The sequence below is a fragment of the Apteryx mantelli genome, chromosome 4 (assembly GCF_036417845.1).
Source record: "Apteryx mantelli isolate bAptMan1 chromosome 4, bAptMan1.hap1, whole genome shotgun sequence".
NCBI lineage: Eukaryota > Metazoa > Chordata > Aves > Apterygiformes > Apterygidae > Apteryx > Apteryx mantelli.
Genome location: NC_089981.1, coordinates 20,460,023 through 20,485,331, shown reverse-complemented (window position 1 = coordinate 20,485,331; position 25,309 = coordinate 20,460,023). Strand labels below are relative to the sequence as shown.

The 25,309-nt window shown below is 52.7% G+C and overlaps 3 protein-coding genes across 4 annotated transcripts; 2 read left to right on the top strand and 1 right to left on the bottom strand.

Annotated features, from left to right (window-relative positions):
• Positions 1 to 969: 969 nt before the first annotated feature.
• LOC106489132 (dispanin subfamily A member 2b-like) lies at positions 970 to 3,742 on the top strand. The gene is made up of 3 exons (XM_067295912.1): positions 970 to 1,235; positions 1,601 to 2,403; positions 3,265 to 3,742. The coding sequence occupies exons 1-2, from the start codon at positions 1,017 to 1,019 to the stop codon at positions 1,760 to 1,762; spliced, it is 381 nt and encodes a 126-aa protein (XP_067152013.1). The 5' UTR covers positions 970 to 1,016; the 3' UTR covers positions 1,763 to 2,403; positions 3,265 to 3,742.
• A 1,294-nt stretch (positions 3,743 to 5,036) lies between these two features.
• IFITM5 (interferon induced transmembrane protein 5) lies at positions 5,037 to 6,852 on the top strand. Its single transcript, XM_013948266.2, has 2 exons — positions 5,037 to 5,342; positions 6,325 to 6,852. The coding sequence occupies exons 1-2, from the start codon at positions 5,157 to 5,159 to the stop codon at positions 6,544 to 6,546; spliced, it is 408 nt and encodes a 135-aa protein (XP_013803720.1). The 5' UTR covers positions 5,037 to 5,156; the 3' UTR covers positions 6,547 to 6,852.
• A 4,362-nt stretch (positions 6,853 to 11,214) lies between these two features.
• Positions 11,215 to 24,868, bottom strand: PGGHG (protein-glucosylgalactosylhydroxylysine glucosidase). Of its 2 annotated transcripts, XM_013948281.2 has the most exons (14): positions 24,794 to 24,868; positions 23,451 to 23,718; positions 22,139 to 22,349; positions 21,139 to 21,574; positions 20,250 to 20,369; positions 19,911 to 20,042; positions 19,443 to 19,554; positions 17,972 to 18,044; positions 17,328 to 17,464; positions 16,546 to 16,679; positions 16,154 to 16,249; positions 15,570 to 15,667; positions 11,807 to 12,021; positions 11,215 to 11,435 (listed from the first exon to the last, which is right to left on the bottom strand). In XM_013948281.2, the coding sequence occupies exons 2-14, from the start codon at positions 23,701 to 23,703 to the stop codon at positions 11,371 to 11,373; spliced, it is 2,082 nt and encodes a 693-aa protein (XP_013803735.1). In that variant the 5' UTR covers positions 23,704 to 23,718; positions 24,794 to 24,868; the 3' UTR covers positions 11,215 to 11,370. The 2 variants fall into 2 exon arrangements, with proteins under 2 accessions (XP_013803735.1, XP_013803736.1); XM_013948282.2 differs by lacking the exons at positions 11,215 to 11,435; positions 11,807 to 12,021 and adding an exon at positions 12,030 to 12,324.
• Positions 24,869 to 25,309: the final 441 nt, after the last annotated feature.

The window sequence follows — 25,309 nt, the reverse complement described above, 5'->3', positions numbered from 1 at the left end:
GCCTATGGGGCAACCAACGCGTGCCCCGGAGCAGGAAATTTGATTAAAAGTCCCCGTCTAGCTGAAGAGCATTTTTTCGAAGGTCAGCAGACCCCTGCTCCGAGACGTCACCCTGATCTTTCGGGAGTTTGGCACCGCTTCCCCATCACGCTGCCGGCAGCAGCCCCGTCTCGCTCTCCGACGTACTTTTGGCTAAGGCCCGGCCGGGTTTTGCTGGACTGCAGGCTTTCCCACGCCCGCTTCCCCCCTCTCTACGGATATTTGTCCCCCCTCTGACCACGTGGCTTCGTTTATCGCTAGCCGTTCAGCTCCCTTTCCGCTTAGGGAACACGTGGGCTCAGCACCGAAAAGTGCCGGCACCTCCGAGCTGGAAACCGACCCGCCAGGACGGCGGGAAAAACTGAGTGGGCAGCGAGAGCGGGTGATCGATGCCCTTGCCACCATCCACATGGAAAACTGACCCCCCCCGCTCTGCCGAGTGGCAGAAAACCTGTTTGGGGGGTGTTTTTGGTGTTTTTTTTTCTGGAAAAACTCCAGGGCTCCGTTTGGTTTCGCGCTGCGCAGCCTCTGCATCGACCGGCGGTGCCGGGCGGAAAGGGCAATTAGCTTCCCAAAACTCCCTCCGCTCACACGAGCGGCAATCGGAAATGAGTCAGCCCCCACCACTGCCAGCTGAGCCGGACTTTTCCCGCAGCCTCCTGCCTGGGCGAATCCCGCGCTCCCCCTCCAAGCTGCCGGAGGGGACGCGGCGCCAGTCTCCGAAGCATCGGGGCCTCAAAGCCCTTCGCCCTGCTGAAAGCCGCCCCCGGAAACGGCCGGGATGTCCCTCCGGCACCGGCACCGGCACCAGCGCGGCGCAGGGCGCTGCCGCCCTTTGCACCTCGATGGCCGTGCCCCGGCAGGTGGGAACTGTCCCCGCTGTCGTCCGGGCGTCCCCGCGGCTCCACCCCGGCAAACCCTCCTCTTATCTATCGCCTATAACTAGGTGGCCCCGGGCGCCCCGGCTCCTCGCCGCCATGGACAACTACCCGTCCGCCGTCACCATCGACATGTCGCCCCGGGGCTACCACGGGGCGGCCTTCCCTCCTTACCCCACGGCCACCGCTTTCGGCCGGGTGGAGGCCCCCAGCCCCAGGCCGGAGCCGCGGGACTTTGTGCTCTGGTCCTTCTTCAACACCTTCTTCTGCTGCAACCCTCTCTGCCTGGCCTTCATCGCCCTCGTCTTCTCCATCAAGGTGAGGGCAAACGTGGGGCTCGGCGGGGCCCCGGGGACGGGCAGCTCGGAGGCCCGGCAGGTTGCGGGTCCCCTTCCGCAGGACCCATTAAATCACTGCTCTGCTCTCTTGAGCAAGCCCCATACGAGCTCCGGCGCGGGGAGCTTGTGCCGCCTCCGCTCCCGGCCCGGCTCCTGCCTCCTTCCTTGCTTGCGGCTCGCGGGAAGGGTTTAATGCTTTACTAGTACTCGAGATAAGAAATAGCCGCTTACGGGGCGCGCTTTCGAGCGAACCCTTTCCAGCAGAGACACGGGTTTTCTGATCCGACCCCTCGGGTCCTTCTCGTCTCACTCCCCTCTCCTTCCTCCTCCTCCTCCTCTCCGCAGGCCAGAGACGAAAAAATTGCCCAGCAGCCCCTGTTGGCGAGCAAATACGGGGCGATAGCCAAGCACCTGAACATCGTGGCGTCCATCCTCGGCACCTTGCTCATCATCATCGCGGTGGTGCTGCTGTTTCTGTACATACCAGCGCTGCATTACACCATGTAGAGCCCCCGGCTGTCCCCACCGGCCGCTCGGCCCGCCAGCGGCCCTTCCCCACTCCCGCTGGATAAAACTGCTCCGTTCCTGCCTGGGAAACGGCGCACGCTCACGTTTCGGGATGCATCGTGTCCCCCCCACCCCGGAGCGTCCCCTCTCAGCTCCCCGAAAGCCGCCCCATGCAGCTGCTGGCCGCCCCATCACCCGCTTCGACCCCAAAACGGCGCGGGGGGCCAGGCGGGCACGCGCCCCCGTCACCGGCGGGAGCAGGGCTGGCACGTCCCTAATTCAGCCGGCGCCGGTCGCGAGGAAAGGGTGCAGCCGCCGGCCGGAGTTGCAACAGGATGGGGTGGGTGGGGGGGAGGTCTGGGAGATGCAGCGGGCGAAGCAGAGGCTGGGTTTCGTTTCCCGCTGCGCCTCCTCCTCCGCGTGCGGCAGCAACGGCTCGGCTCCCCGGCGCAGCCATGCAGCCCCGGCAGGCGGACGCGTGCATCCCACTGCAGCCCCCCAAGCAGGGGTGGCCCCACGCCGCCGGCCCCGACGGGGGGCCCCGCGACTTCATCCTCTGGTCCCTCTTCAACGCGCTGCTGGGCCAGGGCTTCTCCTACCTGGGCTGCCTCTGCTTCCCTGCCCTCATCTTCTCCATCAAGGTGAGCTGCGGCCCCACAGCCCCGACCGGCACCCAAGCCCCCGAGCCGCTGCCCCAGAGCCGGTCCGACCGGGAGCCCCCGATCTGGTGCCCTAGACCCAGCCCAGCCGGGAGCCCCAATCTGGTCCCCAGACCTGGCCCAACTGGGATCCCTGCCCAGTTGGGACTCCCTGAGCTGGTCCTCAGACCCGGCCCGGCTGGGAGCCCCCAGTCTGGTGCCCCAGACTCAGCCCAGCCAGGAGCCCTGACCTGGACCCCAGAGCTGGCCCAACCGGGACTCCCTAAGCTGGTCGCCAGAGCTTGTCCTACCAGGACCCCTGTTGTGGCCCCCAGATCCACCCCAGCCAGGACTCCCTGATCCGGTCCCCCAGGGCCAGCCTGACCGGGACTTCCCGATCCAGTCCTCCAGCCCCATCTGGCCGGGACCCCCCGATCCTCTGCCCCAAACCCACCGTGACCGGGATCCTCCGATCTGGTTCCTCCAAGCCCACCCAACCCAGCACCCCCCGACTCAGCCCAACCGGGTCCCCCTGATCCGGTCCCTCCAAGCCAGCCTGACCTGATCCTCCCCCGACCTGGGACCCCATGTCCCTGTGCCGCTATGCCAGCTTGTCTCGGGACCCCCCGATCCGGTCCCGGACCCAGCCCGTGGCCGGTACCCACGTGCTGGTCCTGGCAGGCCCACGCCCAGGGCAAATTCCCCTCTTTCCCCCGGCGCTGCGCATCCACGAGGCCCCAGCACCACCTGGCGGCCACCCCAGCTGGGCCAAACCCCATAACCGCCCCTGGACCCCCAGGCCCGCTGCGGGCCCTCGGTGGGGGTCCAGCTCCTCCTGCCGAGCCTTTCCGCTTCACCCCGCAGGCCCGCGACCGCAAGGTGTTGGGGGACCTGGAGGCCGCGCGGCGCTACGGCGCCCGGGCCAAGGCGCTGAACATCATCAGCTCGCTGCTGCTGGCTGGGGCCATGGTGGCGATCATCATCATCGTCGTGTGGAGGTAGGGGGCCTGACGCGGCCCCGCTCGCCCCCCTCGAGGACCAGACCCCGCTTGCTGCCCTCCCGCTGCTAAGCAAGGAGCTCGTCTTCCCCGAGAGAGCGCCGGGGCCCCGCTGCCGCCCCAGCACGGGGGAAAGGGGGGCCGAGCTCCGGCAAGGCGCTGCCTCCTCGCTGCCTGCACCCCGGAACAGACCGAAGAGTTTGGATACGGCTTTAAAGGCCGTGCTGGGCGGCTGCTTCCGGCGCCCCGTTCTTCACCAGGGAGGGGACCGGCTCTCCCGGCCGCACTGGTGTTTAACCCGGTTGCAACGCACTTGCAGGTCACAAATAAAGCTTCCCGCAAAACCTGGTGCCTGGCTTTTTATTCACAGCCCACGGAGAAGACGAGGACCCGCGGGGAGACCGGCTGGGACACGGGGAGGGGGGAGACGCCCGGGATGCCCTGAGAGACCCAGGAGCGACGAGAAGCTCCTCACCCCGTTATCCACCACCCCTGAACGCTTCCACCCGTTCCAGGGTCCCAACAGGGAACGGGGGCTTTTAATAACCGGGGAACCTGCCCTGCCGCAGCACACTCCCAGCCTGCGCCTCTCTTCCAGGCCCGGGATAAGCGCTTCTTCCTCAAGACCTAGGAATGGCAGAAGGAAAAAATACCCCTTGGGCTTTTCTGGCAATATGCACCCCCTCCTCTTGCAAAGCCCCATCTCCTTCCACCGCCAGGGTATTGCGTAGGGCTTCACCAGAAGTAGCGCCTCGCTGTTTTAGAGTTGACTTCCCACTTAATGCTATCTCTAAGGGGGGGGGGAAAAAAAGTGTAGAGCTTTTAACAGCCCTTAGCAGCCCCAAGCACCGATAGCCCAGGTGCTGTAGGAACAGCGGTCAGATCTACCTGAGCCGAAGGCTTCCTCAGCAGCGGGTGTTTCTGAACAGCAGCATTTCTGCCAACAATACAGGACATTGTTCGCTAGACGCTCTTGCGACGGTGATCGCTTGGCCTGGGAACCGCAAAGCCCTCTCGATGCTAACAGCGCTAGCTAATGGGCAGGAAACCCTCGCTGCTCAGCACGTAGTTCTGCTCCTGTGGTCTGAGCTGGCTGCGAGCATGAGGTTGTCCACGCCAAACAGCACCTGCACGCGCTGAAGGTGTCAATCCGGGGTCACAACAGGACCACGCGAGATGCGACTTCCTTGGCAGGCCTGGCACGGAGGATCTGTCTGGCGTCCGCTCCTCCGGGTACCGGTCCCGTTTGGTGCATCCACAGCCCAGGTGAAAGACCTGTGCTGACCTTTCTATCCGGGCTAATGCAAAGCCCCAGCAACGGGCGGAGAGGCTGGAAAGGATGCTCTCGGCTGCGTGGCTGCCGATCGCCTGTTGCAAGTTTTCCCGCGGATCCCTCCTGTCGATTCCTTGGGCATTCAGCTTCTCCCTGAGGACGCGTCCCTCTGCCCAGCCCTGCCACGGACGCGGGCTGGAGCAGTTTGTGACTCTCATTCTGGGAGGAAGGCTGAATATAAAAAGCCACTGCCTATACGCTTGCAGGGGGGAGGCAGGCTTGCAAGGCCAAGTTGTGTTTCTCCTAGCTCCCAGCCAAGCATTTCTGATAACCACAGCCCAGGCAGGGCTGTAATTTCTCTGGTTTATATATAGAGAAGACGAGCCCGTGCCGGAGGCAGGGCCTATATAAAGGGGCTGCGGTGCCCTGCTCCCCCAGACGGGCTGCTAGGGCAGAAGAGCTGAGGGTTGCTCCTCTGCGTGGCCATGGACACCTCCTACCCACGTGAGGACTACCTGCCCATGACATCCCACAAGCGGGACCCTTCTCCCACCGTCATCACCATCAGCTCCGCTGTGGTGCCCCGTGACCACCTGATCTGGTCCGTCTTCAACACCCTCTACATGAACTTCTGTTGTCTCGGGTTTGTGGCTCTTGCCTTCTCTGTCAAGGTAAGGAAACCCAGCGCTGCCTTGCCTCAGGGAGGCTGCTCCGCAGGGCGGAGACAGCCAGGACCCAGGTGGGAATCGGAGATCCATGTTTGGGCTTACCTGGCCTTTCTGAGAGCCTTCCTCGTGCTCCGAGTTGCTGACGCCACATCAAGGGAGGATTTCCCGAGGAGATACGGAAACAGGGAACACAGACTGCCTGGGATGGTTGGGGTAGAGGGCACTAGAAAAAGAGCCCAACACCTTTAAGAGGACCTTGTCCCCCTGCCATTTGCAGGCAACACCATTCCCTGGAAAAGACTCCCCATCCCTTCCTGCCACCTATTAATGAGGCTGTAAGAGCCCCCCAGCTAATCGCACCTTCCCGCCACCCCGGGGCTGCCGCTGTCCGAGGAGGGATGTAGCACTGAGGACCAGCTGCTCTCCTCAGAGGGCGTTGGAGGCAGAGGTGCCCCCCTGGCTCCCCCACGGGACCTGCTGTCTGGCAGGAGCAGGTCCAGTCGGACTCAGCCAGGGCGGAGAGACTGGGGAAAGGGAGATCTGGAGCCTCCGTCCTTTTCTCTGTGAGCCCAGCCAGCCCCACCGGGTCGCTCGCAGCTCTGCCACGGCATTTCCCTGGAGGCACGAAACGAGGGCGAGAAGCAGAGATAAGGCAAAGGCTGGCTGGGGGCTGCCCGCGGAGCCAAGCTGGTTTGTCGCGAGCTGGTGGAGATCTTGGCACAGCCAGGAGGACTAAATTGCAGGGTGCAAGAGCGCGGTGCTGCCTCACTGGAAGCTACGTGGCGAGTAGGGAGGCTGGAAGGAGGTCCAGGCTGTTTGCTCAGACACACCTTGGGTTCAGCAGGGCTGTGAGGAGAGGGAAGGGACGTGGGTCTTCCCGGAGCCGCAGGGAGGGGAGGGCAGCCACAGGCAGTTTCGGGACCGCTGCCCCGTTGCTTTTGCCACCCCCAGCTCAGCCAGTCGCCCCGTGTCTCGGCTGTTGTAGGCACGGGACCAGAAGGTGGCCGGAGACGTGGAAGCCGCTCGGCACTTCAGCTCCAAGGCCAGATGCTACAACATCCTGGCCACAGTGGGGAGCCTGGTGCTGCCGCTCCTGCTCACCGCCCTCATCATCACCGGCGTGATCCACCTCTCCAAGCTCGCCCAGGAGTCCATAGACTTCTTCAGCTACCAGCTCAGCACGAGCGACGACGACGACGACAAGTGACCGGCAGGTGAAGGGCTCGTGGAAACTCCTCTGCATCGCTTGTGGCCTCCCAACTAGACTGCCGGTCCAGCATAACCAGCCACTAATACCACTGCCCGTCTCCACCATCCAGAGCCCTAGGGCTCACACACACGTGTCCTCCTGCAGTGTCCGAGGGCCCCAGAACGTGTTTCACATGCTTTTGTGCCCTTAGAGCAGCACGTGGGGTGCGGAGGCAACCTCCGCGCAGCCTCATAGACCCCACGGACTTTTACGCAGCTGAGTCTCCGCTGGCCTCTCACCTCCCCCTTGCCCAGTCCAGCACCCCCAGCGCCGAGGTGCTTGACACCAGCTCCCTGCCCTGCTTCTCGTGGGGTTAGTTTCATTTACTCTGTGTTTTTTTCTGTTTTTAAACACTTTATACTGCATGGGCTACAGCATCCAGCCAGCCTTGGTCATTACTATTTATATCATTAAATAATTTCACACATTGCGAGTCTTCTGTGTGTGTATGTGTGTAGGACAGGGGGGCATGCTACAGGACTAGAGGACATTTATATTTACAGGCACCTCATGCTCTTCGCATTGAGGAGACTTAGTAATTTACCTTACTTTTAAGGACACTCAGCCTAAAACAACCACAGGCCATGGGTGTGAGAGGAACACGGGCTCCCATCTATGACTGAGGAAGGGAAAGAAGAACTGAGAGGGGTTTCCCAGCCCAGTAGGGAATGGTACCTGTCGGACAATAATTAGCAAAATAAGATATTACCCCCCTCTGAATGGAGCCGACACCTACAAACTCATTGCAGTAAAGCAGGAATCCTCCAGCTCGTCCAGCATTATTACTTTGGTCATAATCTTGCCTCATTTTGGCTCTGCCTCTGTTCCCCTTGGGCATGAAAAAGGAACAAGCAGAGGAGCCAGGCTACCGCAAGGAAGGCTCTCTGGCTGCTTTTCTAGCCCAACAGCAAAACACAGCTAGCCCTGCAGAGAACCACCTCTAGAAACCATCCCACACGACTCCGCGCTGTCGGAGGAATGGGCCAGCTTTCAGAGGTGAGCCTGGCACCTTCCCATGCCTGTGCATCTGGGAAGGCGGTGCTGGAGGGGATTCGGGAAGCAAAGTCCCAAGCTCGTGACAAACGTGTGGCCAACCCCCTCCAAGTAAGCTCAGCTACCAGCCTCCGAGGTGTTGGTTCATCTGGAGCCTCTGGTCTGATGAGCCTGCTGCCGAGTTTGGCTCCAAAGCGGTGGGTTCCTCCTTCCCCCTCCCCTGTCACAGTCTCACTCGGGGGAGAAGCAGGAGCATTTTTATAGCTCCTAGGAGCCGTCCTGCGTTTCCCACGGGGCAGCCCCTGCGGCAAGGCGGGGGCTCACCACAGCATGCCTGCGCACACCCCCAAGGGCTGAAGTCCTGCTGGACCTGGGCACGGACCGGCTGGGTCAGGCTACCCTTGGCCCAAGGACAGCGCTCCCGTCTCCCACTCTCGGCTCCTTACCGGGAGACAGGCCCAGCACTCGGCCAAAGGCACCGTGGATAACGGCTTCTGCCAAGGTATTCGAGGCAAGAAAGGGAGCATCTTGCAGCTCTCTGCGAAAGGAGGGGGCTGCACCTTCCTGCCTGCCTGCTGCCCTCACCAGCCAGACACCAGCTCTGCCTGCAGCCACCTACAACAGCCCGCTGCAAGCCTGCTGCAACCCCTCTTGTCACCCCTTTGGCCAGACCTAGCGTGATACACCGGGCCCCTGCGGGCCAAAGCTGGCTCATTTTGGAGGCTCAGCTAAGAGGATCCCTCCTTCCCCCAGCTGCTGCCCCACTGAGCAGCATGTGGCCTGCAAACTGGCCTAGAGAGAGGGTTTAATCCCAGTCCTCTCATCAACATCAAGACCTAGATGCAGCCTGAGACCTGTTATCCTTTTTGGGGGGGGGGGCGGGGGGGACAGAGGGCTCCGTTTCTGTCCTGCCCTGCTGCTGAGAACTGGTGGTAATTAGTGGTTCAGCAGTTTTTGACAAGGTCTGATGTAGAGCCAGCATAATTACAGGGCAGGGGACTTTCTTTGCTCCTTCCCTAAGCATTCCCACATGCTGCCTGCCGTGTGGAGCGGCCACAGGGCTTTTTATAAATTCCTCAGAATTCATTTGAGAATTCTGGGTTTTGTTTACAGAGGAGAAAAAAAGATTCTGCCGGGCCTGGAGTGGCTTTGAAATTCCCTTGTTTGACACATGTCCGCTCTAGAAAACGCATGTGGCAGGTAGGCGGGTGGAGCAGGGAGAGGAGCCACCAAAACCATGCTGAGGAATGAGGAAGCAGCAGCAGAAACTGCTGTGAGTTACAGAATTGGGTGCTGGGTCTTTTGGGGGATCATGCCCCCACGTTTCTACACATACACAGACACACAGCATATGGCCAGTATTTTTACTTCCCAAACACAACGCATCTCTTGCCCTTTCTAACCAGAAGCCCATGCTGCGGCTCCAGTAGCTTTGCTTTTGCTTGCTTAGGGTATAAAAGGCCAGTGCCAGCCTTCTCCTCAGGGCTTTAACACATCCTTTGCCTCTAACCGTGGCTGGCAAACCACCCCTTACCCTTTCTTTCTCTTTGCATTGTTTCCGAAAAGCATGTCGGAGCAAGCACTTGGCTGGGGCAGGCACTTGGCTGGAGGAGTGGTGCCATTCAAGCAGTGGCCTGTCTTGGTTTAGCCCAGTGAGTTGAAGGGCAAGAGCTGTTGCCTCTGTTCTCCAGGAACCTTCCAACTCACTTTGAAGCTTGGCACTGGGAAAGAAAGTGTTACTTCCGCAACATAGGCTGGGAGCTCACCTGCACTGACTTTTATCCTTTATGGTTTTCTAGGACACCAAAAACGCCTTAAGCAAACACATGACACTTGCTCCCTCCCTGCTTATGCTGGTTAGCTGGAGGAACAACTTTGCACTCATTCTCATCTGACATAACATTAACAGTAACTGATGCCTGGGCTTTCTCTACCCCCTTCAAGTCCAATGTAACTTGCAGTGTAAGTCTCCAATTGCTTCAAAAGAGAGATCATAACGTATACAAGGAAATAAAAATATAAATTGTTTGATATGCACACTATAATCAGAATAACTCAAAAGAAAAGGAACTGTACGCCAGCCAAAACTGGGCTAAGACGCTTTCAACTGCTTCAGAGTACCTGTATAGTAAGAATGGAAGATGCATATTACTCAGCCATGCCACTGACTCTGAAAAGACTGTGGGATGGGCCCTCCAGTAACTCAGGGTAACGTAGATTTTTGTTTATTTTGTGACTAACATTAAAGTAATGATTAGCTTAAGTCCTGCTTTTGTCCACCCTGCAACAATCCTTAATAAAGTTACGAGTTCATAAGAAGTTGAAGCTGTCATCAACCATTTGAAAAATCACCGTAACTTGCTTAACAATAATACCGCCTTCAGAGAAGGGGAAACCAGGTCACCAAAAGGCCAGGGACAGAGCTGGGAGCCGATCGCCGACTCCCAGGCTGGTGCCCTGTCTGCTGGGCCATGCCGTCTTATGCCAGCTCCCTGCTACACACTGCCCAAGGGCTGAGACAGCCTGAAACTCTGCATCCAGGTTGTTCCGCACAGGAAAACTCTGGGGACAGCTTTGTGCTATGGTCAAGGGATCCTCTTCTGTTTTTGCTTGCTTATGTTTTGAAATGATGTGTCAAAGTATCTACAGCTGAGTTTCCAAATCCCTTTGAAAACCTGAGCTATGTAAGTAAGGAGGAAAGGACAAAGTCAGCATGTATGTGGAAAAGTTAGAAGTTAGTGCACATACATGCTGGATTAAATACAGATTCAGTCAACTAGAGGTTTCCTTATAAATGAAGATGCTTAAAGAATTAATAAACCAGTCACGGATGTTTAGAAAACTTGTTTACAATAGCAGCTTCCAGGCTCTCATCTTTGACCGTGTCATTTCTGCTTCCCGAATGTGGTCACACGCCTCCTACAGACTCAGTTCACAGAAGAAATAACACTAGTGTTTACAATTAACACAACGAGGGATTTTCCTCTTTGGCCTTAGCCCATTTACACTGGTGTAAGGGAACAGCAGAGAACCAAACCCAAACAAGGCTGTCGGATCCAGTGGGATGTTCACACGGACTGTGTGGTGAGGCATTAGCTGTTAACCAGCTTTCAGCCACCAAACAGCTAAGTCAGAGAAACACTTGGAGTTTAGCATCCCCAGGATTAGAGGAGGTTGCAGGTAATTTGCTTCAAACTGGGCCTAAACATCCCACCTTCCCCCTGGTGCAAATCCTCCACTCTGAATGGACGAATCAATCATTATCCTCAGGGAGAAGCAGCTGGCTTTTAGCAGAGGGGACAATAAATAAATAAATAAAACCAACCTAAGTGAGAGATGGAAATGGCTGGACTGGGGGAAGCTCCTGGATGCCTTACGCATCACTGCAACACAGGGCCCAAAAGCAGTGCTTAAAGAGAGAAGCTGCAGAAGGAGATCCCAATGGAAGAGGAGGACAACATTGGCCTGTAAATCCACAGAAGAGCCAGAGAAACAAGGTGACAGATAACGAGTCAAGCAAAACTCAAAGGTCGATAAAAACTGACTCCCAAAGTCAGTATTTACCGGCACTGCCCCTCCCCAGCCTGGCATGTTCCCAACGGCTACAAAGAAAGGAGAAGGCATACACAGTCCCACAGGGGCAAAGGGTTTATCATACAGACCAGGACACCCACCTTCCACGCCACCCACCCCATGGCAGCGCAGAGTGCCTTGACCTTTCCATTCTGCCATCTTCTGCAACTCTGGTGATATTAGTACCTGCCATGTAAAACCCAAGTCTGCTGGGGTTTAAAACGCCTCGGCGGATGACCTCTGAATCCAGCCAGCTGACGCAGGGAAAGAGACACTCTGCCCTACAATAAAAAACCAAAGCACTTGAGGTGTGGCAATGGCTTCTCCCAAGGTCTTCTTTGCAATATTTTAAGAAGCTGGCCCAAGCGATGACTTTCTAAATAGCTAGAGAGCAGGAAATGCTGTTTTATAGCTATATGGCCAACTCGTCCTGCCAAAAGACTGCGGGGCCTGACACTAATTGGACCTGGAGGTAATAAGCACGGTTACTCCACCCCACTCCCCTAATCCTAGCTATTACCTGCAGGGTTAGGGAGGTAAGGGACTTGGTTAGGGAGTCAAGATCCTGATACAGCTTTCTACAGCTCTGCACAGACAGAGTTCCTCCTGGAAGGGGGCAGAGAACCAGGGTTACACCCAGGAGACACTGTACCTTCATACAAAGGAAATCGCTGCCCCGATTCCTCCAGCACAGCCTCCAGGGGAGATGCAGGAGGGTCAAGGGGAGACTTCGTCACTTTGATCTTGATCTTTTCTTTGGTGATGGTGAACTTCAGTTTGTTGCCAATGTAGGAGACTCCAGCAACTTTCAATTTATTGATGTCATTAGGACATGCAGGGTCAAAGCGAAGGCTTGTCTTTGTAATCCTGCAGAGGCAGGAGCAAGTCGGTGATGGGAACAATCATGGCCATGAAGGAAAACAGCCATCTCCCAAGACAGCACAGCCCCATATACCCCAGAGTCCGGTCCTGTTAGTCCTTGCATTGCTCGACAAGAAAGTCCTTAGTGTATCCCAAGGACCTCTTGGCAAATCCAGAACACATCGATGAAGCATCTGGTGAAGAGCTACTCAGGCTACGGCATCACAAATCCAAACCCTAAGGCACTCTTGTCCCTGCTCCAGCTCCTCAGTTATTTTGACACAACTGGGGTCCGTGGGGTCCATTAGACTGGATTTAAAGACAAAAAATGCTTTTTTCTTACAAGGCAGCTCATTCCCCACTCCAATTCAGAGTGTGGCTTCAGCAGTAGCTATGCTGGCAAAACCAAGGGACTGGCCCACCCTGGGACAAGGAGGAGAACAGGCAGTAGGAAAAAGCAGTGGGAAGCAGAGGTGTCCATGTCTAGGAATTGTCACTGAATTCTGGTGGGATGAAACTGTGGGCTCAGGCTCTGGGCCATGCCTAATACTGGAACTAAACTCCAGCAATTTGAATAGCTCAGGAGAGTGCCAGTGATGTTTGTAGCCTGGATTTTTAGGATGCAAGTTCAACTCCAGCCAAAAAAACTAATAGCAAGAGTATTTTACCACTTACCATTGTTCTGAAAGCTATATGACCCTGGTGAGGAAATACCAGGAGAGTTCTTCACCTCATTCCTAGTGCAGATACGCCAGGAAGTGCTACTCAGAATTAAACCGAGACATGCCTGACTTAGTACCACCCCTTTCAGCTTTCAGTAATTTGCTGTCCTAGAGATGCACACTCACATAGCTAGGTTTTCACTTTCTGTTCAGGCTGTGACAGAAGCAAATCAGTGAAGCAGCGTTCAGAAACCTGCATCAGTTCCCACTCTTGCCTATTTGAAGGGCTTTAAATTCAGCAGCGTCCCTGTGCCCCATGTGTTCTTTCTTAAAAGCATTAAAAAAAAAAAAAAAAGCCAAAAGCTTGAATCCTGTCTCCAAATCCTTATCTCAAAGTCAAACAGAATCACTTGCATGATTTGGTTTTGGATCCAACTAGAAATGGTAACATGATGAAAAAGACAATGATCACTGTATCTCCCACCCAGAAATCCTGACATGTGATCACAGTCCCCAGTCTACTCTGTAGCTCAGAAGAGGACTGTATAGGTTCTGCTCTCATTCAAAGTACCAGATGCTCATTGCACCAGTCCTCTGCCTGAGGATGAAGTGTGGCCAAAATATCAGAGCTGAGCACTCCCGGGCTGTTTCTACGCTGCCATGATCACACAGCTGCCAGGCAGCTGCCTCTGTGAATGCCCCCAGTGGCAGGCTAATACGCAAGCTGGGCCAGTGGCTTACAACAGACAAGACAGCTGAGCGTGGTCTTGAGGTGTCCGCCTTTAACAGACCATGCAACTGTCACCATAACATTTGTGGAAATTTGGCTCAAGACCAGAAGTCTGTGGCTTGAGCCTGTGCCTAGAGAGGCCCAGCTTGCCACACAGCATCTGAATACCTTCAAGTTTTGCAAAAGCTGAGATTAAGGTTTTCAGCTTGGAATGTGGTAGCTCACACCCAGCTCCACCAAGAGTCTGGTGGGTCTCTCAACAAATGTTGACCACACACACACACACACAGTAAAAACACATATTTAGTGCTAGAAGGCTTTGTTACAAATCAGAAGGCTTGTCAGTTTGATCCATCCTCAATTAAACTCTAAGAATATGCTCAAGGGACTCTTGCTTCAGGGTTGAAACCACTAGGCTGTTTTGGATATGAGACATAGCTCTGAAATTATATGAGCAGCTTAATGTGTTTTCTGAGATATTTTAATGCTCTGGAGGTTCCAGCTGAGCACAGAGGCTCAAAGACCTTCAGAGTCACATAAGCATACCAGGCAGATCTTCTCAAAGGGACTAAAGAAGGTTTTACACCTGTTTGTGTTGCATTTCTTGCAGGTGAGGCTGGACATTAACCAAGTCATCTACTACTCCCTGTATTGGCTGTCTTCTCACCTTGCTTCTCAGACTCAGCAGGAGATTTCCCCTTTCTTACAGATCTTATTTTAGCCCTTCCATTATTTATAGTTTCCAAGCTTCTGTGGGGAAGCCAGATTACTTTTAATTCTGGGCATTGTCAGTCTTCACTTATTATGGTAACATTTGGGGCCCTGCATTGTTCAAATTAATATTGATTCAGTTGGCTTCATTCTACAATTCTTGCTAGATATAAGTCTCCTGGCCAAAATCAGCCTCCAGGCAACCTACTGCAAACAAACTAGAACCAACAGCTTTGATGGAAAGACTTGACTGCCATTATTGCTTCTTAAATAAACCAACTGGTCCTTGATGCAAACACCTTTCTCTCTTCTCTAGGTTCCACTCTGCATCCTGCCTAGAGAAAGCCTGTGTGTGAATAGCAAATACCTCCAGGTTTCTTCCTGTCTCAGTGGTGTCACAAAAACTCAATGATGTGATATCCACCATCGCCTGGTGATATCACGCACAAGCAACATGGACAGAAGAGAGTTTCTGCCTGTTTGTAACTCCCTTCCTACTCAGCAGAGACGAGGAATAGAGAAAACAGCTTTGTAAAGTAGCAGTGTTGCTCAAGACTTTTATCTCCTTTTTTTCCCCTCAAAAAGAGATAAGTTTTCACGTCACATCTGAGCGGGGGCAGAGAGAGTGCTAGACCACAGGACTGAAACTTAGAGAATGACACTTGCCTTCCCAAATCTGCAGCTGATTCATCATATGACTCAGTCTCTTCTCTGAATCTCTGTTTCCAGTCTTTGAAATGGAAAGAATATGCCTATTGCAGCTCAGTGTGATGGTAGCTGTAGAGGATTAGGGTTGCTATTTGCCAAAGTCCCTCAGATGGACTACAATGTAACAACCTTTCTGAATAAGGAGCAGGCTTGTATTCACCTGAGAGGTGGTTGTATGGGCTTCCTCTTCAGTTAGTCAAAAGGCCAAAATTGATGGATACTAGTAGTCTTTAAGCTTCATCCACATGTAGTGAAAAAAAAAAGCTATAACCACCTATGAAGTAGGTAGAGGTCTGAACGTGTTTCTGATATGAAGACAAAGTTGTATGGGCTAGCCACAATCCTGAGACCATACAGAGATGTCAGTCTTCACTGAGGATGCCAACTAGCATTTTCAGAAGAGCTCAGTGTTTGCCTAACTTTGACTCCTTTTGAAGCCAAGGGCTTTAAACACTGATGTAGCTGGAGGAGAAATGGACCAAAGCTCATCGCTTCTGAAAACTCTGCTCTGTTCTCCACTAGCCACCAATTGCCCCAGTAGCCACAGTTTCTTTGGGACTGTTAATGCTCCTGTTTGTTCCTCACCTGCCAGGAGTTTCTGAAGGATGTGTTCTGGGAGCTGCTACATACTCTGAGTTCCTTTCTTTTTCACTAGTAACAGCATATTGCTCCAGCTAAACACTACGGTTTGAAGAGACTTTCAGTTGCTTAGAAAGTAAACAAGACACCAGCATAGGTCTCACCTGAACCCTGTGTAGCCAAAGAGGACAGCTTGCAAGAATCCACCCATCCCTGTCAAAAAGTTCACAGCTCCTGATCCATCAGAGTTCTCCACCCAGATCTGCTCCAGGAAGAAAAAGAAATGACTTAGCAGCTGCACTGGAACTCTTCATATAGTTATGTGGGTCTGAATATGTTTAATGTCATTACTGTCACATATTTAGGGTGTTGCAATGATCGTACTCTGCTGCCCATCCTGGCATGAGGTGCTGGGCTCTGATATGTCTCCAAGTCTCAACTCCACTCACCCTCCCACCCCTGAGAGACAGAAGGAAGCCTGAAGTGGGCATGATACCAATCTCTTGGCTTTGCATTGCCTGGTAGCAAGGAGGTATCGCCTCACTGATTACTGGAAGCACGCAGGAAGGAGACAGCCTAGAACCACTTATCTCGATATAACAGTAACCTAGAGATCACAAGTGCAGTCAGCATAGGCTCCAGCCCAAATGATGTTTCTATCTGGCCTCTTCCCAAATAGGTCCCATCACACTGAGAGACAAGAAGCATTTGCCACAGCAAAGCAGCAACCACACTCCACACAGCTAACCTTGAAGGGCTCCGTGATGTTGCTGAAACATTTGCTCAGTTGATTCTGTGCCTTCTGTGCTTCCTTTAGCTCCAGCCAGCCCACCGCAAACATGCTCTGCAGGGGAGAAAAACTGTCCTTTCACCTGCTGCTGTCCCCCTCAAGGGTGACCGTACAGCAAAGCCAAGCTAATGCCTTTCCCCCTTCAGAGCGACACCACAACTGGCATCCATCTGTCCCAGTGTAGACATCTTCAGGGCACTTCTTAGTTCTGAGCTAACTGTCCAAACTCCCTGACAGTCTACAGCAGGTCTGACAAATTGTGCTGCTGATAGGAGCTGGCGGTGACTAACTCAGATGGAAACTATCACCGTGCTGATGAATCCCACCCCAGGCTTTGCCCCTCACCTTACCCAGGTCATGGCTGGTCCATTCAGCACAGTGACAGATTCATACATCTCCAGGTCATTTCTCCGGACTTCAGGACTCATGGGGTACATCAGAGGGAATCCAAGCAAGACAACATCAGCTTGTTTCACAGGCTCACCTGGGCAAAGGAGTCAACATCAGTGAGACTATATATGCCAGCTGGAAGTAACTGGCAGACTGACTGTCAATTTACTGATAAAGGGAACAAATCTGGCTTACGCAGAATCACAAACTTAAAACAACATGATGCCACATCAACAGAGGAAAGGCAATAGAACTGCAAAGGGGGCCCAGACAGCAGGGTCAGAGTTGCAAGAGCACACATTTCCACTTGAACCAGCCCATTCCCTTTTCAGAGGGCCAGTGTTTTACAAGAAGAGCAGTGAGTGATACTTGGCCTTCAAAAGATAGCCTTAATGGTCAGAAATGGGTTCACAGCAACCATGTCACCTGCAGGCCAGCACCCCATGTACTACAGACCTCTTGTTACCCTGTATACCCAAGTTTCCTAATTTTATGAGCCCAATAATGAGAAATGATCCACCAAGCAGCAGAAGCCATCTCCAGAACAGGTTCTTTGTAATGGGAACACAATTTAAGTGATTTCATGCTACCTCTGCACTCAGGCAGCAATGCTGGAATTCCCTGTGTCGGCTAACCATTCCACCATCATTCCCACCTTTGAACCAGTCAGAATCCCCACTTATTACAGACTTAAGCAAGAACAGAGACCAATTCAGAGCTCCACTGTTGCCTCTCCACTCACCTGGGCTGTAACCATCATATTCAGGATGGTATTTCTTCTCTGCATCAAATGGCACTTTGACTTTCTTGGCACACTCCACCCACTCCTCCGGTACAGGGACCAAGAAGTCCCGCGCAACATCAGCTGCAAAATTTAAACTGAAAAGAACCAAGCAACAGTTTATATCAGGCATGGGTGTCTGTGACCCCTTCAAGATTGAAAAAGAAGGAAAGGAATATACAGAAAGAACTAATTGAGTCAGTTTCCCTGTAAAGAAACAGTTACTTTAAAAGAACATGGGTCAGAGCATAAAGCTTGGACGAACAGTTGTCATCACTGGAGGCAGGACTCAGCTCCTCTAGCTTTAGATGTCTTCAGCTGACTAATTGTCTAGATATCCCACCCAACACAGTGAGAGAAATGCTCTTGCAAGGTGAAATTCCTCTCAGTAATGTAGACAAATGAAACAGGTCAGATGAATCGCCATGGAAGGACCTGCTTCTCCACTGACCATAAAGGAAGCCAAAGAAGATAAGCTCAAACAGAAGAGACACAAAGAGAGAAAAGGTGTATTTCACATCGGAGCCTTGCCATCTCCTACCCTCACCAGACTGCTAAGCAGAAAAGAGAGATGGTCCAGTGCTTCAATAAAGCATGCATGTTACCTCCTCTGGGCCAAAGCGTTGGTGTAAACAGAGTTATCAACCCGGTAATGATACTCATCTGGGGGCATGACACCTGGAGGAAGAGGGAGGAGACACTTCACACTGCAGCACACCCAAGGTTTGGTACCCCTCCTCAGGGAACTGGCACAAGGAAGGGAAACCCTTCCATTGCAGTGGTGCATGCCCACAAGGCACTTAGGTGCTGTCGCTGTGCATCTGGCAGGATACCACAGTGACCTTGGTGTAGAGAAGACTATGTGGTGGTTGTTGTGAAGGAGAAACATGATGACTTAAAGCTTTATCTGACAGGGTGAAGGTTGTCTGGGCAGCAGACACCTTCTCAACCTGAGGGCATTTCCCTCACTTCAGGGTTGAGACCCACAGGCAAGGTGACCTTCAAGTTGTTAATTGGATATCTTTCCCTACCTACAAGCTCAACTCTTTCCTTTACTCAGTGTGCACAGATTATCCCCAGGAAGAGAGATGTCCATTTCCCAGGAGAGACGTGAAAATATCCATTTAAATACATGATTCTTTTGGGGACACTGGCTCTCTGCAAAGGCTCTACAGACCAAGAGCCATTTGAGGCAACCCCAGGGACTTTTTTTTTTTAGCTCTGATCACCCCAGCTGCACACAGACCCCTGGGCTCTTACCAAGCCTGCTACTCCAGACCCTGCTCCCACACACATCTCTGCTTCACTTCCAGTTTTCTTCTTCAATGCCCTCAGTGGGAAACACAAGCAGCATAACGTCCTTCAGCAGAATTGCCAGCTATGGAGAGGCCCTTTGCCCTGTCAGACTTATCAGCAGCTGTACTTGTTTGGCACCAATAGCACCAGATGTCTTTCAAAGAATAGGATGGGATTAAACTCCTGGAGGCTACTGGGGGATTTGAACTCAGGTCTCTTCAAAAAGAGACCATATGTATATCTGAACTGCTGAGACTGTGCTGTGAGATTATACATACATATATAGTCTCAGTGCTGCTGAGTCCTTCGCCTCTAAAGCCTGATAAAGGCAATACCCTATATTTTCCCTAAATGCCACCAGTCACAACAACAGCAGACCTGAAATGGCATCTGTTCTTGTTGCATCAGCTTGTACTGCCACAGAAGGAGACATTTAGACTTGTCCCATGAGAGTCAAGGGACTGAGACAGAAACAACTGCTATTATGGCACTGAGAAGAGAAGATATGAATTACCACGCAAACTTCTGGGCTCGAAGAATTCAGCACTGTGGCCAGGGGAGGGAAAAGACAAGTTGTGTGAGCTTGGGAGGTACTGATACTTGCTGAGGAAAAAAAGAGCTTGGCATCATGCCCTGTGTTTACATGGACATGAATATCTTCTGTGAGATATTCAAAAGGACAGGAGTCTGAAGTGTCCATGTACTCCCCTTCAGGTCTGGCTAGAGGGGCTCCGAGCCTCTGTTTGCAAGGTCCTTCCCCATAAACAGGCCCAGAAGTACCTTTGATGTGGTAGCATTGCTCCTCTTCATTCCACACCATCCTGCTGCACCAGTACTGAGCCACGGCACCAACCAGGTGCCAGCCTCCATCCTCCCTGAACAGCTTCTGGTCCTGGAAGGACCCAAACCAGAGAAAAACAGAGACAGAGGAACATGAGAAAGAGACTCAACCAGGCCCAAATTCAGCAAGATGACAAGCGCTCTAATGAAACAGATATAGGAGGAGAAGAGGACAGAAAAACTGGCCTGGATTGAGGCAACAGGATGCTGAGCCATCCATGAGGAACAAGGACAGAGGAGCCAGGGCTGAAGAAGGGGACCTGTGGCGTTACTGGCAATTCTGACTGGAGCAGATAACAGCAGAGCTTCTCTGGGAAGGGACAATGTTAGTCACCAGATGCCCCGTAGGCCTTGCCGCTGGGTTGGCCCCCTTGCCCGTGCCATCCACATGTCACACGCTCCCTTTACCTGTGTGGTGTGATAATACTGCTCAAAGGCCATCAAAACATCCCCAGTGACATGAATTTCTTGAGCTCCATAAATCTCCTCCGGGCAGACTTCCCGGCCAGTGGCTGCGCTCTCCCAAGGAAACTTGGCACCCTGCCAGGAGAAAATATCCACACAGCAGCTGAGCATGGCCAGAGGGAAGGGAAGCAAAACATCTCAAGATGCTCTCCCCACTCCACTGCTTGCAGGTGCTGCTGATCTCACAGCCCCTGGTTAAAACCAGAGAGGAAGAGCAAAGCCTAACTGTTCTTCTGTGTGACATTGGCTGGGTTGACCGCAAGCCAGGCTCTCTGTCCCCACCTCATAGCCTTGCTCCTGCGCATTGCGTAAAGCTCCTCCCAGTGTACGAATCCGGTACTCCAAGATGGCTCGGGCCGCTTCAGGATAAAACAGCAGGATGCTTGGGAATATCCAGGTGTCCTGGAAATAGCAAAGCAAGGCAAGTCATAAGGGGCAGATGGTGGAAGTGGCTGCTAGGGCACCCAGACATTCCCACCACCCTTGAGAGGTTCACCCTTCAAACACAGCCCCATTCCACATCTCTGTTCATGCTCTGACCATGATTTTGCCACTACTTAAAAGTGCTGTCACCTCAGCTCATTAAAAGGAACATATCCATGAGGGAATGCTTCTGCTCCCATAGACATGGTCAGGCACCCCATGCCTGCCACACTATGCTCGTCTCCCCCGGGGTATCTTGCTAAAATAATCTCAGCAGGAACCCCCACTATACAAGAGAGGGGAGGCAGGAGTCCTCCAAAGACTTGCGCTAGAGAGGGGAGAGTCAAAACCAGATGCACTGCTAGAGAGAAGGCAACCAGGGCTTACAGAACCAAAAAGCACTTGCCCACTGCTCTCCTAGCCCCCAGCCCACACAGTGACACCAGGCATTTAGCTTTGATTTAGACAAGTTGCGCTCAAGTTAGGAGGGGCAAGCCCTACCCTCAGTTGGCCTGTACAGCCAACACAGGAGAAAAGGCCTCTCCTGGAGGAGATTCAAACCACTTGAGACCTGACTTAAGAAACCAATCTGGGCCTTGGCAGCTGTTACCAAGAGAGCAAGAGGTTGGTGCCAAGATACCCATATCACCAGTAAGAATAAGGCCTCCCAGCAGCCTCATGCTGGGTTTCTCAGTCTCAAATGACGCAGAAAAGCTGCACATTACCAGATAACACAGCCTCAACCCACCTGGTCCCAGAAGACGTGCCCCCAATAGTCTTCACCCTGACTGCCATTGGATAAGCCACCAGGACTGATACCATGGAAAAGGAAGTTGGGGTCCCCAAGAGGAGGGATAGCACTCAGTAGGTAATAGAGACACCCATAAAGGGCCTGCCGCAAAGGCAGAGGGCCATCCAGGTCTACGCAGCATCCTCTCCAAAGCGCTGCCCAGGCCTTCGTGTGGGAGGAGTACAGGGTGCCAGCAGCAATGCGAGCCATCCCTTCGCTGTAGCACCTCTTCACCTCCTCTTCGCTCTCAGCCACGGCGGTGAGGAATTCCCAGGTTCTCTCCTGCTCCTCCCCGTGCAAGGTCACAGTTTGCGGCACTGGAGTCCAGAGCATGTGAACTGTGGGCTGGGGTCCCCCATCCACCTCGGGAACCAATGTCTTCCCATAGATGTAGCTACAAGAGACAACAAGCAAAGGGGAAAGGGACAGCAGAGCAGATGCTATTTGGTGCACATCAGTTAGTGCAAATCCACCCATGCAGAGGGGAACTGCTCCACAGCAGCTGAATATCTGGCTCCTGTTCCCATCTAGGATGGAAGCTCCCTTGTCCCCATGCTTCAGCTCATCTGAAACCTCATCCCCAGAAGAGCATGAGATTGAAATTCATTACAACTCTCACGGGTTCCTAATTTCAGCAAGCCATTTCTAGGGGTCACCTCCTCCAAACTTACTATCTTCCCCAAACTCACTTCTTTGTCATCACATCTACTATGTTGCTCTTTTACATGTTAGCATAAGTAATAATTCTGGAGTTACAGCTAATAAATACTTTTATACTGAAACTTTTTTACATGCCTGCCAGAAAGAGGCAGGTTTACATAAGCCTCCATTCTACTTACCTTGTCAGTCTAGTTCTACCCTTGCTTTTGCAGCTTATTTCCTATTTGAGAGCAGAGCAGAGATCTATAGGCTATGAAGGATATAGTCAAGACAATGTCCCCCCATGATCCAAACTCACTGTGCTCCCTGGAAGTCTGGTCCCTGATACATGTCTAGGTCCTGGCTCTTCAGCACAAAAGGAATCTGGAGCTGCACCCCGATGGGTTGTCTGGTGTGAGCTGATCGCTGGATGGTGATGCTGAAGGCCATCAAATGGACAAGGGAATGGTGAGCATAGATCTGATGGGTGGCTGTATAATCAGCTGACTGAAGCACATGGCTGAAGGTTCCTGTAAGGACAACGAGAGCCACCAGACCTTTTTTACTTGTCAGGCTTTTAGCCTGAGACAGCCAAATTCAGTTTGAGCTGCGAGCGGGACTGAGTCCTGATGTTGTTAGGAGGACTATTAACACACAGCTAACAAACTTAATCTGGCCAGGCAAGTGAGGAATGATTTGTGCTACAGAATATTTCACCAAGCTTCATGATTAAATGCTGTTTGCTGAGCCAGGCTCCAGCAGGGGCTGAGATATGCTCTGAAAACTGTATGTTCCTTTTCTCACAAGGATGGAAATCCTCCACTTGCTCCACTTGGAGGAATAACCTAAAGAAGGAAAGTCTTCTGCATTCTGAGCCCAGTCTGTTCAGTCCATACTACTTGGAGAAGAATTGTGTTTGGAAATAAATGAATCTAAATAAATGAATACTTTGTACAGCTAAACCCTGAAATCTGCAAAATGAGTACTCCCAGGTAACTCTGAAAGAAAAAAAAGACCCCCCACCCCCATTCTCCCAATTACACTTTTTATGTTCTACCAACATCTGAGGTGGCTGGTGTCTAAAGGTCAAAGCAAACACAAAACCACATCCATTTCTGGCTCCTTTAGAAACACGTGGTGGAATTCACCTGACAAACATTAGACGCCTACAAAATAAATGTCTGCATCTGAACCAAAGGGTTGGACACCTGTGACGGTCAATCAAATTTAGAGTATGATTCATCTCATCTGATATTGATATCCACTTTAAGATGAGGTGAATAACTTTCTCTATACCTTTGAATTTATTGACTAAGTCTCCTTTAACTACAATAACAGACAGCTAGCCTGCATGCAGGCTCCAGCACTGTAGGCACCTGAAGTTAGGTCAGAGAAATCCCACTACTGGGATGAAGCTGACTCCAGTCACAGACCTATTCAGCACATGGATGAACAGAGCCTGGGGAGAACCCAGATGTCCCCAGAGACCTCATGAAAGAGGCAACACAGGCAAGGAAAATTTTAACTTCTAAGAGGGGGTCGCCAACAGTTGCGGGAAAAGTGAGAGGTGAATATGATACAGAAATAAAAGGAAGTTGCAGCACAGGCAGATTCCTACTCCTGCTATTTACCTGTCCGGGTATTCAAGGTGAAGGTCTCGGTCAGTTTGTCTGTACTAGGCTTGGTCATTCTCACGTTGACAGGGCTGGGGATGTCAGCACGGTGCGTGTCTCCCACAGCTCCATTATACACCCCGTTGACATGGAGGATGTCCCGGTACACGCGGGTGCCCAAGTAAGCATTGGTCACCGTAGCTAGAAGCCGTGGGTCTGAGGGCAGAGAGGTGGAGGTGAACACAGCAGGGTCCTCCTTACCATCAGTCATTTTTACCAATTTGAACTGCAGAACAAACAGAGTCAGGGACAAGGGTTGAACAGAGCAATCCAGCACCATCAGTTCCTGATGGGGACAATGTCAGTGCAAGGCTTAGCATGGCCATGTTGGAAGTCAGCAGAAAGCAAGGACAACTACTTATCTCTATACCAGCCCTTCTGTAGCACCCTGTTTATTGGCACTGCTGCCTTCTCACCCGCTTTCAGCAATGTTACATTTCTAGAGCCTCATTTCTTTTAGATCACCACATCCCACTCTGCCTGTTCTAGCAGTTTTTCATCCTTTCGAGCTTTCCTCTCAATGCCTCTCATGAGTCTCCTGTAACCAGGCTCATTTCCTCCTTTGCAGCTTCTTTTCCCTTCTTCAGTTCAGACATCTCCTAGCTAAGCAACATGACTTTTCTAGCTTTCCCAAACCTCACAGACCTATTGCCCTTTTCAGTTCTCCAATCTTCCTTTCCACTACTCTCTCTGCATGACGATATGACTAATTTCTCCCAATACGCAACATGACACAGCCTTCCTCCTCTCCTTTCTTCCTCCTCCTCTCAAAAGCTATGCACCTCAGTCAGACAAAGATGCTTTTGTGACCTCAGTGACTCCCTCCAGCCCCATCTCCCCATTCACCTTACCCCTCTACTCCCCTTTGCTCTCGTGAACATCAACTAATGGCTTGATGGGGCAAGGAGGTGTCTTTTTGCTTCACCTACACTCAGCACCTTGCAAAAGGGAGCTCGAGTGGGTGCCCGGCACTGCTAAGTACTGCAGTAACATCAGAAACCACAAACGGAGAAGCGGGGCACGTGCAGACTCTTCCAGGGGAGCTGGAACGTCAGCTGGCAGCTGCGGGGCACTCGGAGCGGTGAGAGCGCAGCCAGGCCAGCAGCTTCCTCGCTGCTCCCTGACTGCCAAGCTGGCAGACCTGAAAAGCCCTCCGCCACGGGCTCGCGCCTTGGCAGCTCTCAGCAAGACCTTGGCTGTTTGTTTTCTCACAGCAGGCAGTGCCCGAGGTGAGAAAAATACTCTGCCGGCATTCAGGGAGGAAAGAGGGGCGGAAAAAAAGTTAGGAAATTGGATCTTGCCTTTTGTCTCAGGCTGTGTGTGGACTCCGACCGTGCAGGCAGAGGCTGCTGCCGTAAGGGTTTCAGGCAGGGCAGGGCAGGACGGAAGTTACCAAACTGAGACAAGAGGAAGGAAATAACTTTTTTCCTCACTTAAAAAAAATGCTGAAACGTGGCTATTTGCCCAGCTGTGATCCTGCTAGCTGAGGGCGCTGCCCAGCACACAGGGGATGGGGAGTGCTGAGGTGTCCCAAGGAAAACGAGCCTTGGGCTGCTGCTGTTTTGGGGCTGTCCTCTACTCTAAGGAAGGAGGAACCGAGAGGGGAACACCAATCTCTGATTGTTTGTCACCTGAAAGCTGTCCGAGATATTTAAAAACAACTGAGGCCCTGGCAGAGAGCCACGGATCCTTCTCTAGTGACGGGGAACGTGCTGTTCCCTCCACCCTTCTTACAACACCCTGAAGAATAAGCAGCTCCAGCAGGGCATAAATGTGTCTCCCCTTCAGTATAGGGGTCTTCTTTTTCCAGGAAAAGC

Excerpts from the sequence above, each read along its gene's own strand:
- PGGHG (XM_013948281.2), bottom strand. The coding sequence starts at position 23,703 with ATGACTGATGGTAAGGAGGACCCTGCTGTGTTCACCTCCACCTCTCTG. Across the intron at positions 19,555-19,910 it reads AGTATTATCACACCACACAG|GACCAGAAGCTGTTCAGGGA; the intron begins GTAAAGGGAGCG and ends GGGTCCTTCCAG. Across the intron at positions 16,680-17,327 it reads ATATGATGGTTACAGCCCAG|GTGAGCCTGTGAAACAAGCT; the intron begins GTGAGTGGAGAG and ends TCCTTTGCCCAG.
- IFITM5 (XM_013948266.2), top strand. The coding sequence starts at position 5,157 with ATGGACACCTCCTACCCACGTGAGGACTACCTGCCCATGACATCCCAC. Across the intron at positions 5,343-6,324 it reads CTCTTGCCTTCTCTGTCAAG|GCACGGGACCAGAAGGTGGC; the intron begins GTAAGGAAACCC and ends CGGCTGTTGTAG.
- LOC106489132 (XM_067295912.1), top strand. The coding sequence starts at position 1,017 with ATGGACAACTACCCGTCCGCCGTCACCATCGACATGTCGCCCCGGGGC. Across the intron at positions 1,236-1,600 it reads CCCTCGTCTTCTCCATCAAG|GCCAGAGACGAAAAAATTGC; the intron begins GTGAGGGCAAAC and ends TCCTCTCCGCAG.